Source organism: Erythranthe guttata, chromosome 11, assembly GCF_056151865.1.
Source record: "Erythranthe guttata isolate IM_541 chromosome 11, IM_541, whole genome shotgun sequence".
In the NCBI taxonomy this organism is placed as follows: Eukaryota; Viridiplantae; Streptophyta; class Magnoliopsida; order Lamiales; family Phrymaceae; genus Erythranthe; species Erythranthe guttata.
In genome coordinates this window covers 18,826,828-18,852,289 of record NC_142543.1, presented here as the reverse complement: position 1 = coordinate 18,852,289, position 25,462 = coordinate 18,826,828, and the positions used below count along the sequence as shown (strand labels likewise).

General features: G+C 37.2%; 2 protein-coding genes across 2 annotated transcripts; both read left to right on the top strand.

Annotated features, from left to right (window-relative positions):
* Nucleotides 1-11,674: 11,674 nt before the first annotated feature.
* LOC105960801 (Pentatricopeptide repeat (PPR) superfamily protein) lies at nt 11,675-15,463 on the top strand. The gene has a single exon (XM_012985012.2). The coding sequence runs from the start codon at nt 11,763-11,765 to the stop codon at nt 15,375-15,377; it is 3,615 nt and encodes a 1,204-aa protein (XP_012840466.2). The 5' UTR covers nt 11,675-11,762; the 3' UTR covers nt 15,378-15,463.
* Nucleotides 15,464-15,595: 132 nt separating this feature from the next.
* On the top strand, nt 15,596-17,077 carry LOC105960856 (casparian strip membrane protein 1). The gene is made up of 3 exons (XM_012985066.2): nt 15,596-16,413; nt 16,533-16,656; nt 16,742-17,077. The coding sequence occupies exons 1-3, from the start codon at nt 16,202-16,204 to the stop codon at nt 16,955-16,957; spliced, it is 552 nt and encodes a 183-aa protein (XP_012840520.2). The 5' UTR covers nt 15,596-16,201; the 3' UTR covers nt 16,958-17,077.
* Nucleotides 17,078-25,462: the final 8,385 nt, after the last annotated feature.

Here is a 25,462-nt window from a genome sequence, read left to right as displayed (position 1 = left end):
TTAAGCTATGAACATGCCTCACGTTTTTCATGGTTAACACATAGCCAGTTTCAATTTTAAGCATACAGTTCCAATGCCATTCACAACTATCTTAGTGCTATCAGCTAAAGTAACACCACCATTTTTCATTTGCACATAGTTCGAAAAAACTACCCTACGTGGAGTCATATGATATGAACATCCAGAATAAAGAAGCCATTCATTCTCACTAAGAGAGGCAAACACATAACTCACAGAAGCATGCATACCATTTAGCATAAATACATCACCAATATTTTCAAAAACTTGATTTACATTAGCAATTTTTTGATCTCTCCTAGGTTTAGGGAGCACATTAGAAAAATAGTTTAGATCAACACAATTATAGCACTTCCTAGGAGTAGTGAGTTTCACATTATACTTTCCATTCCACTTGCCTTTTTTCTTGTTTTGAAAATTTGAAGAACTTTGACCATTTTGATTTAAAGCTTGGTTTTTGTTTTGAAAACGATTTTGTTGCTTTCCTTTCATAAAGTTCACCTCACCAAAAGATTTGTTGTCGTTGTTCACTTTTAAATCCAACTCCTTACATTCCAAAGCATTTATAACAACATCAAAAGTCACAGAGTCCCTACCATATTTAATGGCAGATTTTAAATCATTGTAAGACTATGGTATGACATTTAAAAGAACAATCGGAGTATAATCATCTATATTTTTATCTCCAGTCAGTTTAATATCTTGAACAAGTTTTGTAAACTGATCGATGTTGACATCAATCTCTTTGTTCAAGTCAAGTTTAAATCTACAAAAAAAAATCAAGCAAAAATAGTTTTGAGAGCAAGGAAGTTTCAGTATAAAGTTCCTCAAACTTATCCCATAGACTTCTAGCAGAATCATGCTTTCCTAGTTTTCTAATCACATAATCACTCAAATTCAGGATAATATAAAGTTCATCAAATTTTTCACGTCTGACGTTAGCCATAAAAACATCTTCCAAAGAAATAGCTTTAAAGCATTTTTTTTTGGACTAAAATACTTTTCATTTTTTGTTGCCAGATTGAAAAATCACATTTTCCATCAAAAAGAACCACAAAATAAGCAGTCATAGAAGCCATTATCCAGAACACAGCCGGATAAACAATTACGATTGCGCATATAAACGATACCAAAATTAAAGTAAAACACGCAGTGAAGACTTGGCAGTCCTCCCTCGCATACCCCAACAAGTTCAAGACACACTAGCGGTTCCCGCGAGCTGGATTTTTGTGTAGAGAGAGGTTAAACTAAATTGAAAAATATGTAAATATATATATATATATATATATATATATATATATATATATATATATATATATATATATATATATATATATATATATATATATATATTTGGTATCGTTTAGACAGTTTAAATAAACAGCGGAATAAATAATCACAAATTCAGCAGCTAAATTAACATTAATGGACACACGGATCCAACACTTAATGGACACAGAGATCCAACAATTAACAAAGGTGGACACTCGCAACCAACCAAGAAACATGAAAATAAAAACCAACTATGGACAATTTGGATAATTTTGGCGGGATCGAATTCTTGGAATATGGAGTTGGAGAGGATTCTAGCTTTCCCGGTCGGAATTGCGTCGGTCAAAGATAAGTGGGTTTGGAACCTCTCGAACCATGGCGGCTACACGGTGAAGTCGTGTTACTACGCTATTCTAGCGTCCCTGTCGACGACGGGAAACAAACGAAGGCCTGAGTTGGGTACAAGCAGCGGGGGCTTATGCCGAGGGTGGAATCTTATTTGGAAGTCAGGCTATCACCCGTGTGTGATATGTGTAATAGTGAGGTTGAGACTTCACTACACGTCCTTCTTAAATGTAATGGCATGGATGCGATTTGGCAGCACTTCCTGCCAGAGACCTTGGATGGGGTCGGTTTCGACTCAGTTTGGTGCTGGATGGAGACGTTGCAGCAGGTTTTGAGGGGTGATGGATTTGAGGTGGCCATGACAGTAGCATGGAAAACATGGGAGAATAGAAACAAAACTTTGAACGAGTTACGTAGCTGGTGTCACACGTATATTGAAACGTATAATAGTGAACAATTGCGACCAAGTAGAACTCTACAAGAAGTACATCCGAGTGAGTGGAAACCACCGTCGGCCGGGGTTGTCAAATTAAATTTCAACGCAGCCTTCCCCTCCGAAGATCGAGCGTTTATTACGGCGGTAGTGGCAAGAGACCATAACGGTCAGTGCGTTGGTTGGAGAGTGCAGTGGCATTGGGGTGTGGTTCCACCTGTAGATGGAGAGGCCCTCGCGACATTGAAAGCAGTATAAATGGCCAACAAGAAAGATTGGAGGAATATTATTATAGAAGGGGACTGCATTCAAGTAATAATGGCTTTAAGGGATGAAGATAGGGCGGGCTTCTCATATGGTGCTTCCCTGGATGATTGGATGCAACATGGTGAAGATGTTTGACAGTGTTGCTTTTCAATTTATAAAACGTTCCGGCATCAAATTCAAGTAATATATGTGTGTGTGTGTGTGTATATATATATATATATATATATATATATATATATATATATATATATATATATATATATATATATATATATATATATATATATATGAATATTTAAATAAAAAAAATTAATTACATGACTTATTACATAACTTTTCACATAAAACAGAATTTTTAAGCCATTGTTTAGTACTTTCAGATGTTTGATCAGTACATGTAATAAAGCATCTTCATTTTGATTAAGGGTAAATTACGGTCTAACCCTTTAGGTAAGGTTAAATTACGAAGACGTGGGAAATGAAGAGAAACGAAGTAAAAAATATTAATAAATGGCGTGTAAGGATGAAAGTGATAGGAACAATATCGATGATTTGGTGGAGAAAGAAAGACAGAACGACAAATCTGCCATCTTTATGAAGTAAGCAATCAAGTTAACGGTCACTTGTTGAACTAAAAAGGGAACCAGGGTGCAGTTTGCCAAAATAATTATAATTGAAGGGAGCATAGTGCCAATGATATATAATTTGAGGGTCCATAATATAATGCCAATTACCCAAATTTGTATGATGAGATTTGAGACTTGCAAATATAAACTAATGAAGTATTATTAGTATAATATAACATAAAAAAGAAATGATTTTAACACTCTAATAAATTGGGGAATAATTTTTATCGAAACAATTAACTAACCATTAAAAAAAAACACCAATAATTCGTCTAACTCAACATCTTGAAAGTAATCATTAAAAATAAAATACGGCCGGTTCAAGTTTTTTATGCTTTTTCATTTTTTATTTCGGGCGAACCGCCGGGCCGGCCCGGCGGTTCACGATTCACCTATTTCAAGAACCGGGCCCGGTCCGAGGGACACGGACCGGTTCACGGTTTCAATACCGGTTCACCGGTCAACAGGCCGGTCCGGTTCGTCAACGAGCCAGTTCGGACCGAAAACCAGCCCATAGCCGTGTCTACTTTCAAGTCTTATCAAAAAGACCTGATGAAGAAGAAGACGGCTGCACAAAAGGTGCGAAAGACGAAAGAATGCCAAGATTCTTCAAGTTTCCAACGCTTGATTACAAAGACAAACGCAAAGGCAAAGACAAAGGCAAAGGCAAAGGCAAAGATAAAGACGAACACAAAGATAAAAATAATTATTAATATTTATATTTTATTTTCACTTAAGACTTTGAATTATTAAAGTTTTCGTAATATTTATTTGAGATTTTATGTTAGACTCTGAATTACAGTTTAGTAGTTTTTGTAATAACGGTCGGTTCATGTTTTTTATGCTTTTTCATTTCTTATTTCGGGCGAACCGCCGGGCCGGCCCGGCGGTTCACGGTTCACCTATTTCAAGAACCGCGCCCAGTCCGAGGGACACGGACCGGTTCACGGTTTCAATACCGGTTCACCGGTCAACAGGCCGGTCCGGTTCGTCAACGAGCCAGTTCGGACCGAAAACCAGCCCATAGCCGTGTCTACTTTCAGGTCCTATCAAAAGGACCTGATGAAAAAGAAGACGGCTGCACAAAAGGTGCGAAAGACGAAGGAATGCCAAAATTCTTCAAGTTTCCAACGCTTGATTACAAAGACAAACGCAAAGGCAAAGACAAACGCAAAGGCAAAGGCAAAGGCAAAGATAAAGACGAACACAAAGATAAAAATAATTAGTAATATTTATGTTTTATTTTCACTTAAGACTTTGAATTATTAAAGTTTTCGTAATATTTATTTGAGATTTTATGTTAGACTCTGAATTATAGTTTAGTAGTTTTTGTAATAATTTATTTTAGCGGCGCAAAATGTTTATTTTCATATTTAACCACAATAACAATTTAGGGAGTATTGATTGACGATGAACCACCTTCTTCAGCTTCTTCATACCCATTTCCAGTTTGGTATTTTTTTTCTCAATACGATTCGCATAGTCAATCGCCTTGTCTTTACTTCGCTTAACCTTTCTATACATACCAATACGCGACTCCAAGAGGTCCTCAGCTTCAATATACATTACAGATTAATTAGCCCAGACTAAATGCATGTATATGTATATGTGGGCCTTTTGAAATCTATTTTTGTTAATAATTAATGCCATGAAAATGTTTACTAGCAAAATATGTTGAAAAGGGGGGCTGAAAAGGGGGGGCGATGCTGGAAGAAGTTGAAAAGGAGGGTGCGTGCGGTGCTGGAGAGGCCGGTGCCGGAAGAAGTTGAGAAAGGGGGGGCCGGTGCTGGAAGAAGTTGAAAAGGGGGAGCCGGTGCCGGAAGAGGTCGAAAAGGGAGAGGGTTCGTCATCAAAGACTGCAAAGGCAAACGCGGGTAAGATTAAATTTAAATTTCTTTTTCAAAAGCCTTTTAATTGTGCGTGGGTGTGTGTTTTCGTAAATGTTGCTAATTAATTATGTTTACTGTAAATTAATTGTGAGTGTGTGTTTTGGTGACGGAGTGTGTATGGTGTACTGAATTCTCCAAGTTTTTTTTGCAGGGAAGAACACTGCTTACTTGGAGGAGGACTTCGAATATGATTTCTTCATTAAAAATATCAAATCTTTCAGGTAGACATGGTCATGGGCCGGTTCGGGGCCGGTTCACGGTTTATTTTTTCCGGAACTGGAACCGGCCTGTACAACACACGGTTCGGCGGGCTGGGTCGGCCCGTCGGTTCACTCCGGTTCCGGGCCTACCCCGATCGGTTACGGGTTGGCCCGTAAATATATATATATATATATTTGAAAATACTTGATGGAAAAATAAATTAAAAGAATTACTTTTTAAATATGAAAAAGACAGAAGAAAATAAATAAAATGATTTGAACTTAATTTTATAGGAAAAAATAGCATGTGAGTGTATTTATCCGAAAATGGGGGGGGGGGGGGGATTCAAAAAATAGCAAATAACGGCCGGTTCAAGTTTTTTATGCTTTTTCATTTTTTATTTCGGGCGAACCGCCGGGCCGGCCCGGCGGTTCACGGTTCACCTATTTCAAGAACCGGGCCCGGTGCGAGGGACACGGACCGGTTCACGATTTCAATACCGGTTCACCGGTCAACAGGCCGGTCCGGTTCGTCAACGAGCCAGTTCGGACCGAAAACCAGCCCATAGCCGTGTCTACTTTCAGGTCCTATCAAAAGAACCTGATGAAGAAGAAGACGGCTGCACAAAAGGTGCGAAAGACGAAGGAATGCCAAGATTCTTCAAGTTTCCAACGCTTGATTACAAAGACAAACGCAAAGGCAAAGACAAACGCAAAGGCAAAGGCAAAGATAAAGACGAACACAAAGATAAAAATAATTATTAATATTTATGTTTTATTTTCACTTAAGACTTTGAATTATTAAAGTTTTCGTAATATTTATTTGAGATTTTATGTTAGACTCTGAATTACAGTTTAGTAGTTTTTGTAATAACGGCCGGTTCAAGTTTTTTATGCTTTTTCATTTTTTATTTCGGGCGAACCGCCGGGCCGGCCCGGCGGTTCACGGTTCACCTATTTCAAGAACCGGGCCCGGTCCGAGGGACACGGACCGGTTCACGGTTTCAATACCGGTTCACCGGTCAACAGGTCAGTCCGGTTCGTCAACGAGCCAGTTCGGACCGAAAACCAGCCCATAGCCGTGTCTACTTTCAGGTCCTATCAAAAGGACCTGATGAAAAAGAAGACGGCTGCACAAAAGGTGCGAAAGACAAAGGAATGCCAAGATTCTTCAAGTTTCCAACGCTTGATTACAAAGACAAACGTAATGGCAAAGGCAAAGGCAAAGATAAAGACGAACACAAAGATAAAAATAATTATTAATATTTATGTTTTATTTTCACTTAAGACTTTGAATTATTAAAGTTTTCGTAATATTTATTTGAGATTTTATGTTAGACTCTGAATTACAGTTTAGTAGTTTTTGTAATAACGGCCGGTTCAAGTTTTTTATGCTTTTTCATTTTTTATTTCGGGCGAACCGCCGGGCCGGCCCGGCGGTTCACGGTTCACCTATTTCAAGAACGGGGCCCGGTGCGAGGGACACGGACCGGTTCACGATTTCAATACCGGTTCACCGGTCAACAGGCCGGTCCGGTTCGTCAACGAGCCAGTTCGGACCGAAAACCAGCCCATAGCCGTGTCTACTTTCAGGTCCTATCAAAAGAACCTGATGAAGAAGAAGACGGCTGCACAAAAGGTGCGAAAGACGAAGGAATGCCAAGATTCTTCAAGTTTCCAACGCTTGATTACAAAGACAAACGCAAAGGCAAAGACAAACGCAAAGGCAAAGGCAAAGATAAAGACGAACACAAAGATAAAAATAATTATTAATATTTATGTTTTATTTTCACTTAAGACTTTGAATTATTAAAGTTTTCGTAATATTTATTTGAGATTTTATGTTAGACTCTGAATTACAGTTTAGTAGTTTTTGTAATAACGGCCGGTTCAAGTTTTTTATGCTTTTTCATTTTTTATTTCGGGCGAACCGCCGGGCCGGCCCGGCGGTTCACGGTTCACCTATTTCAAGAACCGGGCCCGGTCCGAGGGACACGGACCGGTTCACGGTTTCAATACCGGTTCACCGGTCAACAGGTCAGTCCGGTTCGTCAACGAGCCAGTTCGGACCGAAAACCAGCCCATAGCCGTGTCTACTTTCAGGTCCTATCAAAAGAACCTGATGAAGAAGAAGACGGCTGCACAAAAGGTGCGAAAGACGAAGGAATGCCAAGATTCTTCAAGTTTCCAACGCTTGATTACAAAGACAAACGCAAAGGCAAAGACAAACGCAAAGGCAAAGGCAAAGATAAAGACGAACACAAAGATAAAAATAATTATTAATATTTATGTTTTATTTTCACTTAAGACTTTGAATTATTAAAGTTTTCGTAATATTTATTTGAGATTTTATGTTAGACTCTGAATTACAGTTTAGTAGTTTTTGTAATAACGGCCGGTTCAAGTTTTTTATGCTTTTTCATTTTTTATTTCGGGCGAACCGCCGGGCCGGCCCGGCGGTTCACGGTTCACCTATTTCAAGAACCGGGCCCGGTCCGAGGGACACGGACCGGTTCACGGTTTCAATACCGGTTCACCGGTCAACAGGTCAGTCCGGTTCGTCAACGAGCCAGTTCGGACCGAAAACCAGCCCATAGCCGTGTCTACTTTCAGGTCCTATCAAAAGGACCTGATGAAAAAGAAGACGGCTGCACAAAAGGTGCGAAAGACGAAGGAATGCCAAGATTCTTCAAGTTTCCAACGCTTGATTACAAAGACAAACGTAATGGCAAAGGCAAAGGCAAAGATAAAGACGAACACAAAGATAAAAATAATTATTAATATTTATGTTTTATTTTCACTTAAGACTTTGAATTATTAAAGTTTTCGTAATATTTATTTGAGATTTTATGTTAGACTCTGAATTACAGTTTAGTAGTTTTTGTAATAACGGCCGGTTCAAGTTTTTTATGCTTTTTCATTTTTTATTTCGGGCGAACCGCCGGGCCGGCCCGGCGGTTCACGGTTCACCTATTTCAAGAACGGGGCCCGGTGCGAGGGACACGGACCGGTTCACGATTTCAATACCGGTTCACCGGTCAACAGGCCGGTCCGGTTCGTCAACGAGCCAGTTCGGACCGAAAACCAGCCCATAGCCGTGTCTACTTTCAGGTCCTATCAAAAGAACCTGATGAAGAAGAAGACGGCTGCACAAAAGGTGCGAAAGACGAAGGAATGCCAAGATTCTTCAAGTTTCCAACGCTTGATTACAAAGACAAACGCAAAGGCAAAGACAAACGCAAAGGCAAAGGCAAAGGCAAAGATAAAGACGAACACAAAGATAAAAATAATTATTAATATTTATGTTTTATTTTCACTTAAGACTTTGAATTATTAAAGTTTTCGTAATATTTATTTGAGATTTTATGTTAGACTCTGAATTACAGTTTAGTAGTTTTTGTAATAACGGCCGGTTCAAGTTTTTTATGCTTTTTCATTTTTTATTTCGGGCGAACCGCCGGGCCGGCCCGGCGGTTCACGGTTCACCTATTTCAAGAACCGGGCCCGGTCCGAGGGACACGGACCGGTTCACGGTTTCAATACCGGTTCACCGGTCAACAGGTCAGTCCGGTTCGTCAACGAGCCAGTTCGGACCGAAAACCAGCCCATAGCCGTGTCTACTTTCAGGTCCTATCAAAAGAACCTGATGAAGAAGAAGACGGCTGCACAAAAGGTGCGAAAGACGAAGGAATGCCAAGATTCTTCAAGTTTCCAACGCTTGATTACAAAGACAAACGCAAAGGCAAAGACAAACGCAAAGGCAAAGGCAAAGATAAAGACGAACACAAAGATAAAAATAATTATTAATATTTATGTTTTATTTTCACTTAAGACTTTGAATTATTAAAGTTTTCGTAATATTTATTTGAGATTTTATGTTAGACTCTGAATTACAGTTTAGTAGTTTTTGTAATAACGGCCGGTTCAAGTTTTTTATGCTTTTTCATTTTTTATTTCGGGCGAACCGCCGGGCCGGCCCGGCGGTTCACGGTTCACCTATTTCAAGAACCGGGCCCGGTCCGAGGGACACGGACCGGTTCACGGTTTCAATACCGGTTCACCGGTCAACAGGTCAGTCCGGTTCGTCAACGAGCCAGTTCGGACCGAAAACCAGCCCATAGCCGTGTCTACTTTCAGGTCCTATCAAAAGGACCTGATGAAAAAGAAGACGGCTGCACAAAAGGTGCGAAAGACGAAGGAATGCCAAGATTCTTCAAGTTTCCAACGCTTGATTACAAAGACAAACGTAATGGCAAAGGCAAAGGCAAAGATAAAGACGAACACAAAGATAAAAATAATTATTAATATTTATGTTTTATTTTCACTTAAGACTTTGAATTATTAAAGTTTTCGTAATATTTATTTGAGATTTTATGTTAGACTCTGAATTACAGTTTAGTAGTTTTTGTAATAACGGCCGGTTCAAGTTTTTTATGCTTTTTCATTTTTTATTTCGGGCGAACCGCCGGGCCGGCCCGGCGGTTCACGGTTCACCTATTTCAAGAACGGGGCCCGGTGCGAGGGACACGGACCGGTTCACGATTTCAATACCGGTTCACCGGTCAACAGGCCGGTCCGGTTCGTCAACGAGCCAGTTCGGACCGAAAACCAGCCCATAGCCGTGTCTACTTTCAGGTCCTATCAAAAGAACCTGATGAAGAAGAAGACGGCTGCACAAAAGGTGCGAAAGACGAAGGAATGCCAAGATTCTTCAAGTTTCCAACGCTTGATTACAAAGACAAACGCAAAGGCAAAGACAAACGCAAAGGCAAAGGCAAAGATAAAGACGAACACAAAGATAAAAATAATTATTAATATTTATGTTTTATTTTCACTTAAGACTTTGAATTATTAAAGTTTTCGTAATATTTATTTGAGATTTTATGTTAGACTCTGAATTACAGTTTAGTAGTTTTTGTAATAACGGCCGGTTCAAGTTTTTTATGCTTTTTCATTTTTTATTTCGGGCGAACCGCCGGGCCGGCCCGGCGGTTCACGGTTCACCTATTTCAAGAACCGGGCCCGGTCCGAGGGACACGGACCGGTTCACGGTTTCAATACCGGTTCACCGGTCAACAGGTCAGTCCGGTTCGTCAACGAGCCAGTTCGGACCGAAAACCAGCCCATAGCCGTGTCTACTTTCAGGTCCTATCAAAAGGACCTGATGAAAAAGAAGACGGGTGCACAAAAGGTGCGAAAGACGAAGGAATGCCAAGATTCTTCAAGTTTCCAACGCTTGATTACAAAGACAAACGTAATGGCAAAGGCAAAGGCAAAGATAAAGACGAACACAAAGATAAAAATAATTATTAATATTTATGTTTTATTTTCACTTAAGACTTTGAATTATTAAAGTTTTCGTAATATTTATTTGAGATTTTATGTTAGACTCTGAATTACAGTTTAGTAGTTTTTGTAATAACGGCCGGTTCAAGTTTTTTATGCTTTTTCATTTTTTATTTCGGGCGAACCGCCGGGCCGGCCCGGCGGTTCACGGTTCACCTATTTCAAGAACCGGGCCCGGTCCGAGGGACACGGACCGGTTCACGGTTTCAATACCGGTTCACCGGTCAACAGGTCAGTCCGGTTCGTCAACGAGCCAGTTCGGACCGAAAACCAGCCCATAGCCGTGTCTACTTTCAGGTCCTATCAAAAGGACCTGATGAAAAAGAAGACGGCTGCACAAAAGGTGCGAAAGACGAAGGAATGCCAAGATTCTTCAAGTTTCCAACGCTTGATTACAAAGACAAACGTAATGGCAAAGGCAAAGGCAAAGATAAAGACGAACACAAAGATAAAAATAATTATTAATATTTATGTTTTATTTTCACTTAAGACTTTGAATTATTAAAGTTTTCGTAATATTTATTTGAGATTTTATGTTAGACTCTGAATTACAGTTTAGTAGTTTTTGTAATAATTTATTTTAGCGGCGCAAAATGTTTATTTTCATATTTAACCACAATAACAATTTAGGGAGTATTGATTGGCAAGATCAATATAGACTAATAAATTTTATTTTGCAAAAGCGATTACATATGATGCTATAGCAAAAATATTTCTTTTGCCAAATAAATCTTATATATAAAAGAAAGAAACCTTAGGGCAATCTTAAGAAATTTTTAGAAAAATTTTGTAATTTTTTTCCTCTATTTATTTTTTTATTATATTTTTTCTTTGTTTTTTCGTTCTTATCTCAGTGCGACGATTTGCATATTTCTTTATTATTCAGCATTCCTTTTAATGGCATCTTAAAAATATTGTTTTTCCTATTTTTTTCCTCTACGATTTTTTGTAAATCATTTATTTAACAGTCAATTTCATATTAGTAAAACTGAATTTATATAATATATTGCTGAATAGGTTTATATTATCGAATTTGTATGAATGTTGATGTTGTTCCTATAATTTAAATATCACTAATAAATTTTGTTATTGTAGGATGATGTAGTTTAATTATAATTGTTATTGCCACGTATTAAATTAATTATTTTTTCACTTTTAAAAGTATTATCCCGCACGGTGAAGAATACTAGTAAATAATAAAAAGATAAAACTGAGCTTAATTTATTAATTTTAGTTAAATAAATAAAAATTATATATTTCCTTATACGGTGTCGTATCGTGAGAGTCTCCCATTCATCTTCTCCAAAGCTGCAATCTTAAACTTCCCCAATTATCGAAAACGACACCGTTTCAGCCTTCTTGTCGAATGTTTCAAACTCTCAGTCGTCTCTCTACCAAAGATCCCCATCATCACCGTATACGGGTTTGTTCAATTCTAACCCAATTAATCAATTTTTGTGCCGATTCTTCCATTAAACCCCCAAATACACCTGTAACAAATCAGACCCACAAAAATTCATCTTCGATTAACTCATCCGGCATTGCAAGAACTGCGAAATCAAAGTGTTCTTCGCACCACCTTTCACTTAAGGATTACCTTCTCAGATTGTCGAACATATCCCCTGATATTATACGTAGATTTTGGAGAGTTTCTGAGCTTAAACCCCAAAATGTTCTTGAAATTTTGGTTGGTTTTGAATCCGACAGTGGGAAGTACGAGGTTGAGGTTGAAAAGGTTGAATCTTTATGGGGAATTTTCAAGTGGGCGAGTGGGCAAACTAGGGAATTTGAGCATTTTCCTATGTCTTGTAAGATCATGGCTTCGATGCTTGTGCGGGCGGGTTTCTTTATCGAAGTCGAGTGCTTGTTATCGCGGAGTGAAAGCCGAGGAATTCTGTTGGATTGTGATGGAATTTTCGGTAATTTAATCGAAGGCTATTTAAAGGAGTTTGAATTAGATAGGGCAATATCGGCTTACGAAAGAATGAGAGGGCTAGCATTGGTACCGTCATTATCGAGTTATCGAGCTCTTGTTAAGTATTTGGTTGGAGTCGACGAAACGCAGTTGATGTATCGTGTTTATTTGGATATGATTAATAATAAGGTGGGAATTGGAGGGAGTGTGGAAGAAGATGACATTCACGAGAGTGTTGTTCGAATGCTTTGTATAGATGGGAAAGTTCAAGAAGCCAGAAATCTCGTTAAGGAATTCTTGAATTATGGAGTTAGACCGAGTGATTTAGTCGTTAACGCAATTAGTTGTGGTTATTGTAATAAGAAGGATTACGACGATTTGTTGAGGTTTTTTGCGGAAGTTAAGGTTGCACCGGATGCCCTAATCGGGAACAAGATTCTCTTTTCTTTGTGCAGAGATTATGGTGTCGATGAAGCAAGCATTTTCTTGCAGAAATTGGAAGAAATAGGGTTCTGCCCTAACGAAATAGCTTTCGGGATTTTGATTGGTTCAAGTTGTCTCGAACGAAAATTGAAGAACGCTCTATTTTACGTCTCGGATATATTGTCAAGTGGCCTCAAGCCACATTTGTACTCTTACAACGCTCTTTTAAGTGCGATGTTCGAGGAGGGTATGTCGAAGCACGCTCGAGAAATACTCGTTGAAATGAGTGAAATGGGAGTGACTCCGAATTTGTCCACCTACAAAATTCTCGTAGCTGGATTTTGTAGAGCTCGACAGTTTGACGAAGTGAAGGCAATAGTATGCGAGATGTCGGATAATGACTTGGTGAAAATTTCGTCATTGGAAGATCCATTGACCAAAGGGTTTATGCTTTTGGGGCTTAGCCAATCGGAAGTGAAGATTAGAAGGGACAATGACAAGGGGTTTTCTAAAACCGAGTTTTACGATAATCTTGGTAATGGTCTTTATCTAGACACAAATCTTGATGAGTACGAGAATAAAATTACTCGCGTTCTTGATAATTCTATGTTGCTCGATTTCAACTCGGTTATAATCGAAAATCTTGAATTTCGAGATGTAGAAAGTTCTCTAGTAATGGTGGATGAAACGGCAAAATGGGGACAAGAATTATCTTTGAATGCCGTGTCATGTTTGTTGAGTCGCCTTTGTAGAGATTCCTTAAATGTCGAGACGATAAATTGTCTTTTGGAAGCTATGTCCAAATCGATTTATCAGCTCGATCGAAAGACACTAAATATGCTTGTTCAGACATTCGGCAAAACGGGGTTTACTTTTCGGGCAAGAACTCTTTTCGACGGAATGAAGCGAAGGGGTTACAATATCGATAACGATACCTATTCTGCCCTTCTGTTTGATGCATGCAAGAGAGGCGATTCTAGAAGCTTCCGGAAGTTCTTTAGCCTCGCCCGAGAATCGAACTGGTCGCCCGAAGAAAAAGACGGTAATGCCCTTGTTGTTTCTATGTGCAAGAACAAATGGTTCGATGAGGCGTGTGCTTTACTTGAGGAATTTTCGACTCAAGCCGGTATTTTCGATCACATGGCGTATAGCTGTCTTGTTAGTGGGTTTTGTCGGGAGAAGAGATTCGCCAAAGCATTGGGAATCTTTGAGAATATGCTTTTTCGGAAATTATCTCCACCTGTGGAAATGTACGCTCGATTGATTTCTCGTATTTGCAGGACTAACTTTGAGAAAGCTATCGAATTGAAAAATACGTGCTCGATGGATAATCAACCTTCTGCATTACTTCCAATCGATTGTGCTCTGATTAAAGGACTGTGCAAATCGAAAAGATTTCAAGAAGCGAATATTCTATTCGAGCAGGTATTATTTAAGGGCTTCGTTCCAAATTCCGATGTGTTCAACGCTTTAATCGAAGGCTATTGTGGAGAACGTAATTTCAAGAAAGTTAAAGAGTTCCTCTGTTTTATGATAAGGAAGAATTTACGCTTCTCGATTTCTACTTACGGTAATATTTTACGCATGGCATGCAAAAAAGGGAATTTTTTTCTCGCTATGAGATCGAAAGAGCTTATGCTTCGAATAACGGAATTTCCGGAGATTGTTTTGTATAATATTCTGATATTTCACATTTCCTCGACAAAAAATAGTTCCGTATTGGATTCCATGATCGAAGAACTTCGAAAGAAAGGACTGCAGTTCGATGATGTCACTTACAACTACGTTATTCGAGGGTTTCTTTTGTGTAATGATATATCATGTTCTCTACACTATCTGAGAAATATGTTAAGACAAGATCTTAAGCCGAGTAATCGCAGTTTACGAGAAATAATCATTTTTCTTTGTCGTAATTTGGAGGTCGAGTTAGCTTTAGAATTGAGTCGAGAAATGGAGTTAAGAGGGTGGATTTTTGGATCGGTTATTCAAAGCAGCATAGTCGAAGCACTTCTCGGGAAGGGTACAAACGTCAATAAAGCAGTGGAATTTCTCGACAGAATAGCGTCGAAGAGTCTGATTCCTGAGAACGTAAATTACGATTATTTAATCAAGCGGTTTTATGAACACGGAAGAGTGGATAAAGCGGTTGAACTACTAAACGTCATGCTTCGAAAGGGGGGTGGTGGCCCCCCCGAGTCAACTAGCTATGATTATATTATCCAGGGTTTGTGTAAAGACTATTGTAACCTGGATAAAGCTCTCGATTTTTACGGTGAGATGCTGTGCAGAGGATTGAAACCGAGTGTGGTTACATGGAATATTCTCGTTTGTGGATTGAGTGAATTCGGGAGAGTTGAAGAAGCCGAGGAGTTACTTAGATCGATGATTGAGTCTGGTGAAATACCGAGCAGAAGGGTTTTTAATGCTGTGATCGATAAATACCGTTCGGACAAGAATTTTGGGAAGACGTTTGAAATTGTGAATTTGATGCAAGAGAAAGGCTATGTGCCTGATTTCGAGACACATTGGTCTCTTGTCAGTAATTTGAGCGATTCGAGGAAGAAAGATGGTGGGAAAACGAGTAAAGGTTTTCTTTCGAATCTTCTAGAAGGTTTCGGTTTTTCCGCAAAGAAAATTGGGTGATATATAACAGGGTTTTTTTTTTTTTTTTTTTTTTGTGAATTTATATTGAAGCTCTTTGAATCTATATTAATCTTCTATACTAATCATGATATATTTTTGGGTAAATTACAACCACCACCTTGAGGTAAAGTGTAATTACAAAAAAAACCCCTTATTTTGAGAAATTACATCCAGACCTCTAAAGTTTGTAATTTTTTACATCCAACCCCAACAAAAGGGTGCCAATGTAAGAAATCTACAAATTGCAGGGGGTGGATGTAATTATATAAAAATGAGGGGGGTTTCATAAATATTCCTTACCTCAGGGGGCAGTTGTAATTTTCCCAATTTTTTGTAACTATAACTATAGAAAATAAATAAATAAAAATAAAAGTAAAATTAAATTAAAATTAAATTAAGATAAGTGGTTTAGTTGATCATATCACTCTATATTTGAGGTGGACTCTGACTTTCTTTATATGGAAATTAATTATAACAACTCCGGTGGAGTTGGAAACATAAAGTATTATTACATAATATCTATTTGGATCAATAATTCTGAATAATTATTTATTTAATACCAGAGCATGTACAGCAGGTATTTTATACAAACTTTAGTTAATTAAATACCCATTTTTATTTATTTATTTATTTATTTTTGCCAGCTTTAGCTAGTAAATAATGTACTAACCACTATGCAAATAATTATCTATTGATTTCTACACTATAAATTTGCCAAATCAAGCTTCATTTTAAGCACTCCACTTTTAAGCCAAAAATAGTATACATAAGTCATAAGTACTTAATCTTTAATCAAAGCAAATTTTGCTTAAGAAAAAAATATAATGGGTGGGCTTGAGCTCGAGCATGGCGCTAAGAATTACGGTTCTGCCACAACGAGACGCGGATTAGCTGCACTCGATTTCGTCCTCAGAATTATTGCAATTGTCGCAACGTTAGCAAGTGCAATTGCTATGGGAACAACAAATGAATCACTTCCTTTTTTCACTCAGTTCATTCGATTTAGGGCTAAGTACAGCGATCTCCCCACATTCACGTAAGTCTCGTAAAAAAAAAAAAAAAAGGCCCGAATTAAATTAATTTTCGTATATAATTGCATGCATGCTTAGATCATGACATTTTTATTATTTTTATTATTATTATTATTATATACAGATTCTTTGTGGTGGCGAATTCAATTGTAAGCGCTTATTTGGTGCTATCTCTAGCGTTGTCGATTTCCCATATCGTAAACGGGGGAGCAAAGAAGAGTAGAGTGGTCTTGATTTTCTTCGACACGGTATATATTATATAACATGAAACTACAATATTATTATTTAATTAGTTATTTATTTAATTTTTATTTTTATTTTTATTTTTCGAAGGGAATGCTTGCACTTTTGACTGCCGGTGCTTCGGCTGCAGCAGCAATAGTGTACTTAGCCCACAAGGGGAACACTCGTACGAACTGGTTTGCTATTTGCCAGCAGTTTAATTCGTTCTGCGAGAGAATTTCCGGCTCTCTGATTGGTTCGTTTGGAGCCGTGGTTGTTCTCATTTTATTGATCTTGTTGTCTGCTGCAACTCTGTCACGCCGTTGATTTTTTTTTTCTTCATATTAATTGTATTTTTCAAAGAAAAAAATATTCTAATGTTTTTAAGCAATTGTTTCTTGATATTTGTAATTGGTTCTACTTTTTATTTCAAAACTACCGTTTCTTCCCGTGCAATGCATGGGGTAGCATTTCATAATTATACAAATTTAATTGTCATAAAATGAAATTGATCGTTAAAAAACATAAGCAATTAAATAAAACATAGAGAAAAAAAAAAAGTAAAAAGAAAGAAAACGTGTAAATATAATTCGAGATGTATGATTGAAAAATAATAGATTGATATTGAAAGGATTCCAAACGATTTGATTTGAAATTTGAACTTCCTATTTACTCTTCTTTCGAGACCAATCGAAGAGTTATAATCGGAAATTTAATAAAGACAAGAAAAAAGATTTAAAAAAATATATAATTATAAAAATGCCGTTAGGGTTGCTAAGGGTCCATCCTCAAGAAAAATGATGCAAAGTAACGAGTTATTTATTTAGTAAGATGTTCGATTCTTTATATCATACCTAGTATTATAATTATTAAAATTTGATTCTAAATATGATTGATCCATAATATTTGGTAAAATAACTATTACATTAAGCTAAACAGATTGGCTGGCATACTTGATCTATTTGAAGGAGTCCCACTAATCAAACCTTTGTGTTAGGGTTGTTTGTCCCTCTACTAATTAACACTTAGCCTCGTTTGCTGTCGAGATAAAATTAAATAATTTAATGAAAATCTAATTGTTTTATCGGATCACAATAAAATAAGTTATGATAACATAATATTTACAGGCCGACCCGATAAGTTATTAGAATAATCAAACATCGGACAAAGTTTTATTTATTTAGTCAATAATGACTAATATCCCAAACTTTTTTGACCCACTATTCAAACCTTTGTATTAGGGTTGCCCCCTACTAATTAATTAATTAACTTGTTAGACCCACTAATCAAACCTTTGTATTAGGATTGCCCCCTACTAATTAATCAGCTTGGTAGACTTGTATTACTCATAATTCTTGTGGGTAAGGCAACATTTTCTTATTTACTAGTGATTTATTATGTTTTCTTAATTTTTTTTTTTTTTACTTTTTTTTTTCTTTTTGGGGTGGGGGGATTGTGGCATACTCAATTTTTCTTTTAATTATTTAAAAAATTATTAAAACACATGCACCTCACAGTATTAGCGTATATAAATAATTGGATTTTCTAGTTCTGGTACCAACACTTCTAATAATGGTTGGTTTCCCCTGAATTATGATTTATTACAGAAATCTGCACCGATCATATTTCGGAAAAAGAAAAAAGGGTTTCATTTTATTCAAAATGTCAAGATTTTGTTAAATGTTTCTAGACAAAGCTTAGTTTCTCCTAACTATCACTATTAGTTTCTTAATTTGTGGTTCATTATCCATCTTGTATATGGTTCATAAATCATGTCCTAAAGCAAAAAAATTTAGTACAAATTAACTTAACTAATTCCAATTATAACCCAAACCATGAACAAAGACACCTTCCCTCTTTTGGTTGGACAATTTTCAATCTAATTGTTCACTTGTTTGTTTGCATCAAAAATTTAGACAAACTAATTGATTGATCATTCTTTCCCCATTGTCCACTAGAAATGGCTTTTTTTTTTCTTTTTTAATCGGATATTTAAGTTTCGTCTGATTAATTTTGCAAACACGTGATTTTTTTTCTTGATTCGTCGGGTAAATGCAAATGTCACCGTGCCATGCTCGTGGGGCGCAAGTGTCTAATGTTTATCATATAATGTTTTTGTTTTGTTGTTTAGTTTTGTCATTGAATTTGCAATATATCCTTAAAAAAATATTATCATATAGTATTTTTTTTATGGGATCTTGATTAAACATAAGCTTAGAAGAATATGTTTGGTGTGATAAATTGGACAAAATTACAAACAAAAATGACAACGTCCTTCTGTTCTTGAATACGTGTCGTTTTTTTTACTTTTGCACAAGTCTTGAGAATTTCGATAAATTTGTCTCGTTTCACACACTTCTAACGTAAAAAAAAAAATTAAACTAATCAAATAAATAAGATCTAATTATCCAATTAATCATACTTATCCTATAAGAAATTAGACCTAATGCATCATTAAATAATTAATTGCACTTGGACTTTCTTTTGCCTGTTTTTTCAAATTCAAATTTTCAACTTCAAGAATTTCAATGAAATCGACCAACTCTAAATATTTACACATCTCATTAAATTGGTTGCCTAACTTTTGATTCACGTGGGCAAAACTAAGAAACCGTACGGACAAAATCGGGACTTCTCGACGAACCAAATCTTGCCACGTGGCTATAATAAAATGTCCGAACACTATGAAACATAGTCCAATGTGAAAAAGATAGTCTTAAAAGAAAAAAGACTCAAAAGTCACTAGTCAAAAAGTTTTATGTTTATTTTAGATTAAAGTTAGGCCGGTTTTAGCTTAAGCTCTTCATTATTATCTAATCATAAGATCATTAGATGTTAATTAATTAGTTAATTTTTTATTATATTTTTCCGGTGGCAGCATCTTAACCATCAATTTGCTTTGGTTCTAGCATTAAGGTCCCTGTAGAATTCCTAATTACAATTACCTCCCTGAAAGTCTGAAACATTGTTAGAAACGCTAACGGGGTAACGCATTGGATAAGTTATTTCGTTACGGTTCTAATGGAATATTAGTTTCAGGCAGTGGTGGAGACTTTATATAGAACTAGGGGGTGACATGATTCTCCTAACATTTATTAAATCCTTATTAATTTATATCAAATTCATAAATTTTCGTCTATGGTAGCATTAACGGCTCGCGCGAAACAAATATAGTGAATTTCGGTCCCCAGTACTTGAAATATTGGCTCCAGTAATTGTTTCAGGAGTGTGACTGTAATTACCGATACCACAGAGACTTAAAAGTTATTTTAGCATTCCTTAGGGGCGTATGTGTAATTTATCCTAAATGATGTATAAGTACATAAGATACAATATTACTTTTATGATCATATTTGTTTTAAGTAAGGGTATTACTATTTGCAGCGGTACTTTTACTGAAATTGGCTTATTTGCAGCGGTAGCTTTTTCATTTTAATTTTTCCAACTTGCAAATTCTCTCTCCTACTCCCAAACACTCTCTAGAAATTTGAATTTCGTAAATTTTTTTCGACATTCAAACCGTACAAACGAGGCTCGATTCCGGTAAGTTTTCGATTTCCTACTACTTTTAATTAGTTTCATTTCCAATTTAGGTAAAAACACGTGTTTAAGAATAGATCTAGCAAATTTCGGAAAAAAAAAAAAAAAAAAAAATTGAAGCCCCCGTTTTCTGGAGCACGGAGAACTCAAGAACATTGAAGTTCCCGTGCTCTGCAGAACGGAGAATTCAAGAAATCTTGAGATCTCCGTTCTGCAGAGCACGGGAACTTCAATGTTCTTGAGTTCTCCGTGCTCCAGAAAACGGGGGCTTGACGTACCCGTTCTCCACAAGACGGGAGAACCATGAATTTTAAATTTTTCGAAAAAAAAAAAAAAACATTTTGTGTTTCCCGTGTTCTGGAGAACGGGCGCCTGAAAATTTTTGAATTTCCCGTTCTGCAGAACACGGGAACTTGAAGATTCTTCAAGTTCCCGTGTTCTGCAGAACGGGAAATTCAAAATTTTTTTTTTTTTTTTTTTATTATTTTATTTAATTTTTTTTTTAATCTTTTACAGATGGCACGTCAGGACAAGGGGAAAGGGCTTATGGGTTCTTCTTCGAGTTCGGATAAATTTCCGAAGATTAAATTTCGGTACGGCGGGCAAGGCGCGACGGAAGCCGAGGCGGAAGCGGAGCGCATTCGTATGACTGCATCTCATCGTCGTAGGAGAGTTATGGAGCGCGACACTGGTTTACCGGTCGTGGACGAGATTCCCCACATAGATCAGAGTTCTAGATCTATGGCGGGTAGCATTCGATCTGTAGGGGCAGATTCTCGTATCCCCTACGAGGGACACGAGGAGGAGCATGACCATGTTGAGAGCGATTACGATGATGTTCCCGTCCCGGCCGCGCGCGCACGGAAGTCTCGGTACGAGTTTGACACTTTCAGTGGCCCACTTGAGTTACATGGTCCGGCTCCAGGAGGACCGACTGATTGGAGGATGATTCCTAGTTTCAAGAGTCATATTGCCTACTACATTTGGGCAGGACATGTAAGTTTAAATATATTTATTTTTATATTTTAAATATATTTATTTTAATATATTTTGTCTGATTAAATTAGAAATTCTACAGGAGCGCAGCGTGGGGCGATGTGAGTCAAGGATTACTGCGCTTAATGCTTTTAGGAAACATGAGTTGAAGCAACTCATGGCTCCTTACGGGCAGGATGAGTTAGAGCTACTGGAGGCATCTGGCCTAGACTCACTCGAGTACTTCTACATTAAAAATGTAGACAAGGGACTCATGGGGGCATTTATAGAGAGGTGGCAGCCGGAAACGAACAGTTTCCACATGCCTTGGGGTGAGATGACGATCACCCTACATGATGTCCATTTGATTTTGGGGTTGCGTGTTGACGGTTTAGCGGTGCACGGTGATTCTGTTGAGGAGAGGCCTATGAGTGAGTTGTTGCTAGCTGAGGTTCTTGATTTGGACATGGTCGAGGCGCATGCCAAGCTCGGCAATAGTGGGATAAAATGGTCGGAGTTTGTGGAGCGTGTGCGTAGTCGGTCCCGAACTTGTCGGCAGAAGGTGGTAGGATATTTGACGTTTTTGATCGGTATGGCTTTGTTCCCCGACCGGAGTGTAGACAGGTTCAAGCCAACGTGGATGAGATATTCTTCCGATCTCGAGCACGTCGGCGAGTATGCTTGGGGTGCAGCTGTATTGGCTCATTTATACCGACAGTTGGGCTTGGCTAGTAGGGCCCACGTGAAGGGGTTAGCGGGTTGCACGTTACTGCTCCAGGTATTTAAGTTAAATTTTAATATAATATATTATTATAATTAGTATAACGTAGGTAGTATTAATTTAATATAATATATTGTGATTTAAGATAATATTAATCTAATATAGTCTCGTTTATTTGTAGTGCTGGATTTACGAGTACTTTCGCCCTTTCCGAGCACCTATTAATTCGGATTATAGGGAGATGCAGCCTCGTTTCCTGAAATGGAAACCACGCAAGGGTATTTCGGACTTGCTCTCGGTCCGAAGGATGCTTGATGATATGCAGGCCGATCAGGTATGTATTTTAGTTGTTGAATTTATTTATTATTAATTATTATGTAAATGTAATTTTTATTACGTTAATATAATTTTCCAGATTGACTGGATGCCTTACGGGCCGCACGTACATAGACGCGTTCCGCGTACATTATATTATGGGTGCATACAGTTTATGGAGATTGTCGAGCCATATTTACCGGATCGCGTCCTTCGGCAGTTTGGCTTCAGACAGACCGTTCCGCAGTGCTACATCCAGTCCAGAGAGCCGTGCCTACGTGGTCCGCTTGGAGGACAGACGTACCAGGTACGGTATGATCCTCCAGTGCAGGAGTGGATGGACCTGGCTACCAGCTCGATTACGATGGACGGTAGGACATTAGCCTGGCCGCCGTCTGAGACTGCCACTCGGTACATGGAGTGGTACGTTCCTCGTACTCATCAGTACGTGATCAACCGGGATCCAGCGCCAGAAGGACCACCGCCAGTCGTACGCCCCCCTCCTATTCAGCCGGACTTTTATGACATTGTGCGTATCATCCATCCGCACATGCACGAGATACCCCAGCATCTACGTGTCCAGTTACAGCCTCGTGTGGAGCCACATGCACGTACTCGTGTGTCTTGAGGAACATCGTAACACATGTCGGGATCCTCGTACTCGTTGTACGCTTTGTCACGATTAGTTGTAAACTCATCGTCAAAATCACCTTCAGTACCCTATTAAGATATAACAAGTAATAATTAGTATATAAGTAACAATATTAAAAAAAAAAAAAAAAAAATATTTTTTATTACGGGTTCCCGTCCCGGCGGGCACGGGGGTGCAATGCTCCCGTGCCGTAGGGCACGGTGGTGCCCTACTCCCGTCCGCCAGGACACGGGAGACTCAAACCCCCGTTCTCTAAGGCACGGGAGCACGATGTTCCCGTGCTCCCCAAAACGGGGACCTGAAATTATTTTTTTTTTTTATTTTTTTTTTTGATTCTCCCGTTCTGTACAGCACGGGAATCCCTAATTTTTGGGATTCTCGTGCTACACAGCACGGTAACCCGACGAAAAACAAAAAAAAAACGCAACTTTCTTCGATTTACCTCGTAAAACTCGTTGGAATCGGCCATAGTGTTATATGTTGTCGTCGGGCAGTCGATTCATCAAATAAACACGAAAATCTTAATTCTCGACTTTTTTTAGTTGAGAGCGTTTTCAGTTTTCTAAAAAGTTTGAAAAGTTGAAATGAAAAGGTACCGCTGCAAATAAGCCAATTTCAGTAAAAGTCCCGCTACAATTAGCATTTCAGTTTAAGTAAACAAGATTCAATGAATGGCGTGACGATTTGTCTCCATTGTACACGTGTCAATCCTAGGTAATCCCACGTTTTGATAAGTAAGAAAGTACGAATGTGATTGTCAATTTAGATTGAAATTTAATGTAATAAGTAAATTTTCGATGAATACTTTACAAAGGTTACTATAGTACCATTATTTCAATGGAGAAAGTGACAATTTAAGATAAATAATCATATTAGAGCATGTTTATCATCACTTTTTCACCTAACTTTAGTAAAATAAAATAATCGATTAGAACTAAGACTTACAATGATTTAGCCTCTTTGTTTGCAAAAACTTATTTAAAAACAGAAGTTAGTCATTGTGAGTTAAGTAAGTATTACGTATTTATTTTTAAAAATTCGTGATTTTGCAAATTAATTGGAAAATCAATTTACATGGAAAAGGAAGGTACGTGCCTACGTGGGTGATATTAAAATTATAGCTTAAAGCAGCTTATTTTAACATAAGTAAAAGCAATAACGTGTTTGCAAGCTCCTAGTAACGATTTACGTGCAAAAAAGATGCTCAGAATCTATTTGTAAAAACGTGTGCTAACACCACCAAAGATTGAAATTGTCAAACACATGCCGATTAATATTACCTAAAATTACAAGTAGGTGTGGAAATCGAACGAATCAAATCAAAATCAATGTTTTTTCGAGAAAAAAAAATCTGATTTTTTCAATGTGTTTTAAATTTAATTAAGGAAAAATTACGGTCAAACTCCTGAGGTAAGGTTAAATTATAAAAAAAATCCCTCATGTTTGGGTGTCAAATCTACCTACTACATGAGAGGGGTTTTCATAAAAGAATATATAGTTGATGGGGTTATTTTGTAATTAGCCAAACGAAAAGAATTTTTCGTAATTTAATCTCAAGGGACTGGCCGTATTTTTCCTTTAATTAAAGCAATCTTCCAAAACAATTGGAAATTTGTCTGAATATATGAAAATCGAAAATTAATTTCCATTTTTTACTTATAATCAAGAGAATAACGCATCAACATGTGATTCAACCACCATTCTTTCATCACTTATCTAATTTCAAGAAATCAAAATAAAAATTAAATAACCTAAGTTGAAATTGCATTTTGTGGTCCTCGTAAGTTGGGGAAAAAAATTGCATACTATCGTTGTCTTATTATATGATTGAGGGCAAATAAGTAACTTGACAATTTTTTCCTTCCATTTAACGACAAAGCTAAATTTTGTGAAGTTAGTGAGTACACATATTTATAGCAACTTTTCGAGTGGATAAACTTTGGTTAAACGAATTGCAACCAACACGACTTTTATTGTTCCCCTATAAATTATTATTTACTATATTTGAGGAAAAATTAAAATAAAGTAATAAAATAATAAGATATGTGTCTTTTTGGTCAAATTTCTATGTATTTAGAATATATTATTAATTAAAAAAAAACCCATAATAAATTGCAATAGATAGTGCAAGATTCGACAAAATTCATCGCATTCCACCCGGGTGTAAACTAGAATGAAATTTTTTAATTAATCCAATATGCGAATATTTTCGATTTTGGAACAGTATTTCTCATTTCAAATTAGTATATATATTAGATTCCGATTTTTTTTTCTTTTGTTATGATTTCCGAAAATTCCGATTATTTTTTTTTTGAAAATGATACTTATAATATAAGCATTATTATGTATTTTATACTATATCCAACTTAGAAAAAAAAAATGAAAATTTCGAATTTTGCCAATTCCAGTTCGAAAATTTACGATATCAGAATTCATAACAAGTTTTTTTATTCAAATTTGTCATGAAATTTTCGGACTCTTTAGAATGGAATAGCAATTAGTTTTTCACTTCCGAAAAAATTGATTTTTTTTGAAATTTCTAATTCCGAATTCGATTTGTTTGATTTCCACTTCGTCCCACATTGACTTTGTGTTCTCTAAATCCAACTATTTCTGGATATTTGTTCCC

What these genes read in the sequence shown, in the direction of transcription:
- LOC105960801 (XM_012985012.2), top strand. Translation starts at nt 11,763, where the DNA reads ATGTTTCAAACTCTCAGTCGTCTCTCTACCAAAGATCCCCATCATCAC.
- LOC105960856 (XM_012985066.2), top strand. Translation starts at nt 16,202, where the DNA reads ATGGGTGGGCTTGAGCTCGAGCATGGCGCTAAGAATTACGGTTCTGCC. An exon ending in AGCGATCTCCCCACATTCAC is followed by an intron (nt 16,414 to 16,532) that starts GTAAGTCTCGTA and finishes TATTATATACAG; the next exon opens with ATTCTTTGTGGTGGCGAATT. An exon ending in TCTTGATTTTCTTCGACACG is followed by an intron (nt 16,657 to 16,741) that starts GTATATATTATA and finishes TATTTTTCGAAG; the next exon opens with GGAATGCTTGCACTTTTGAC.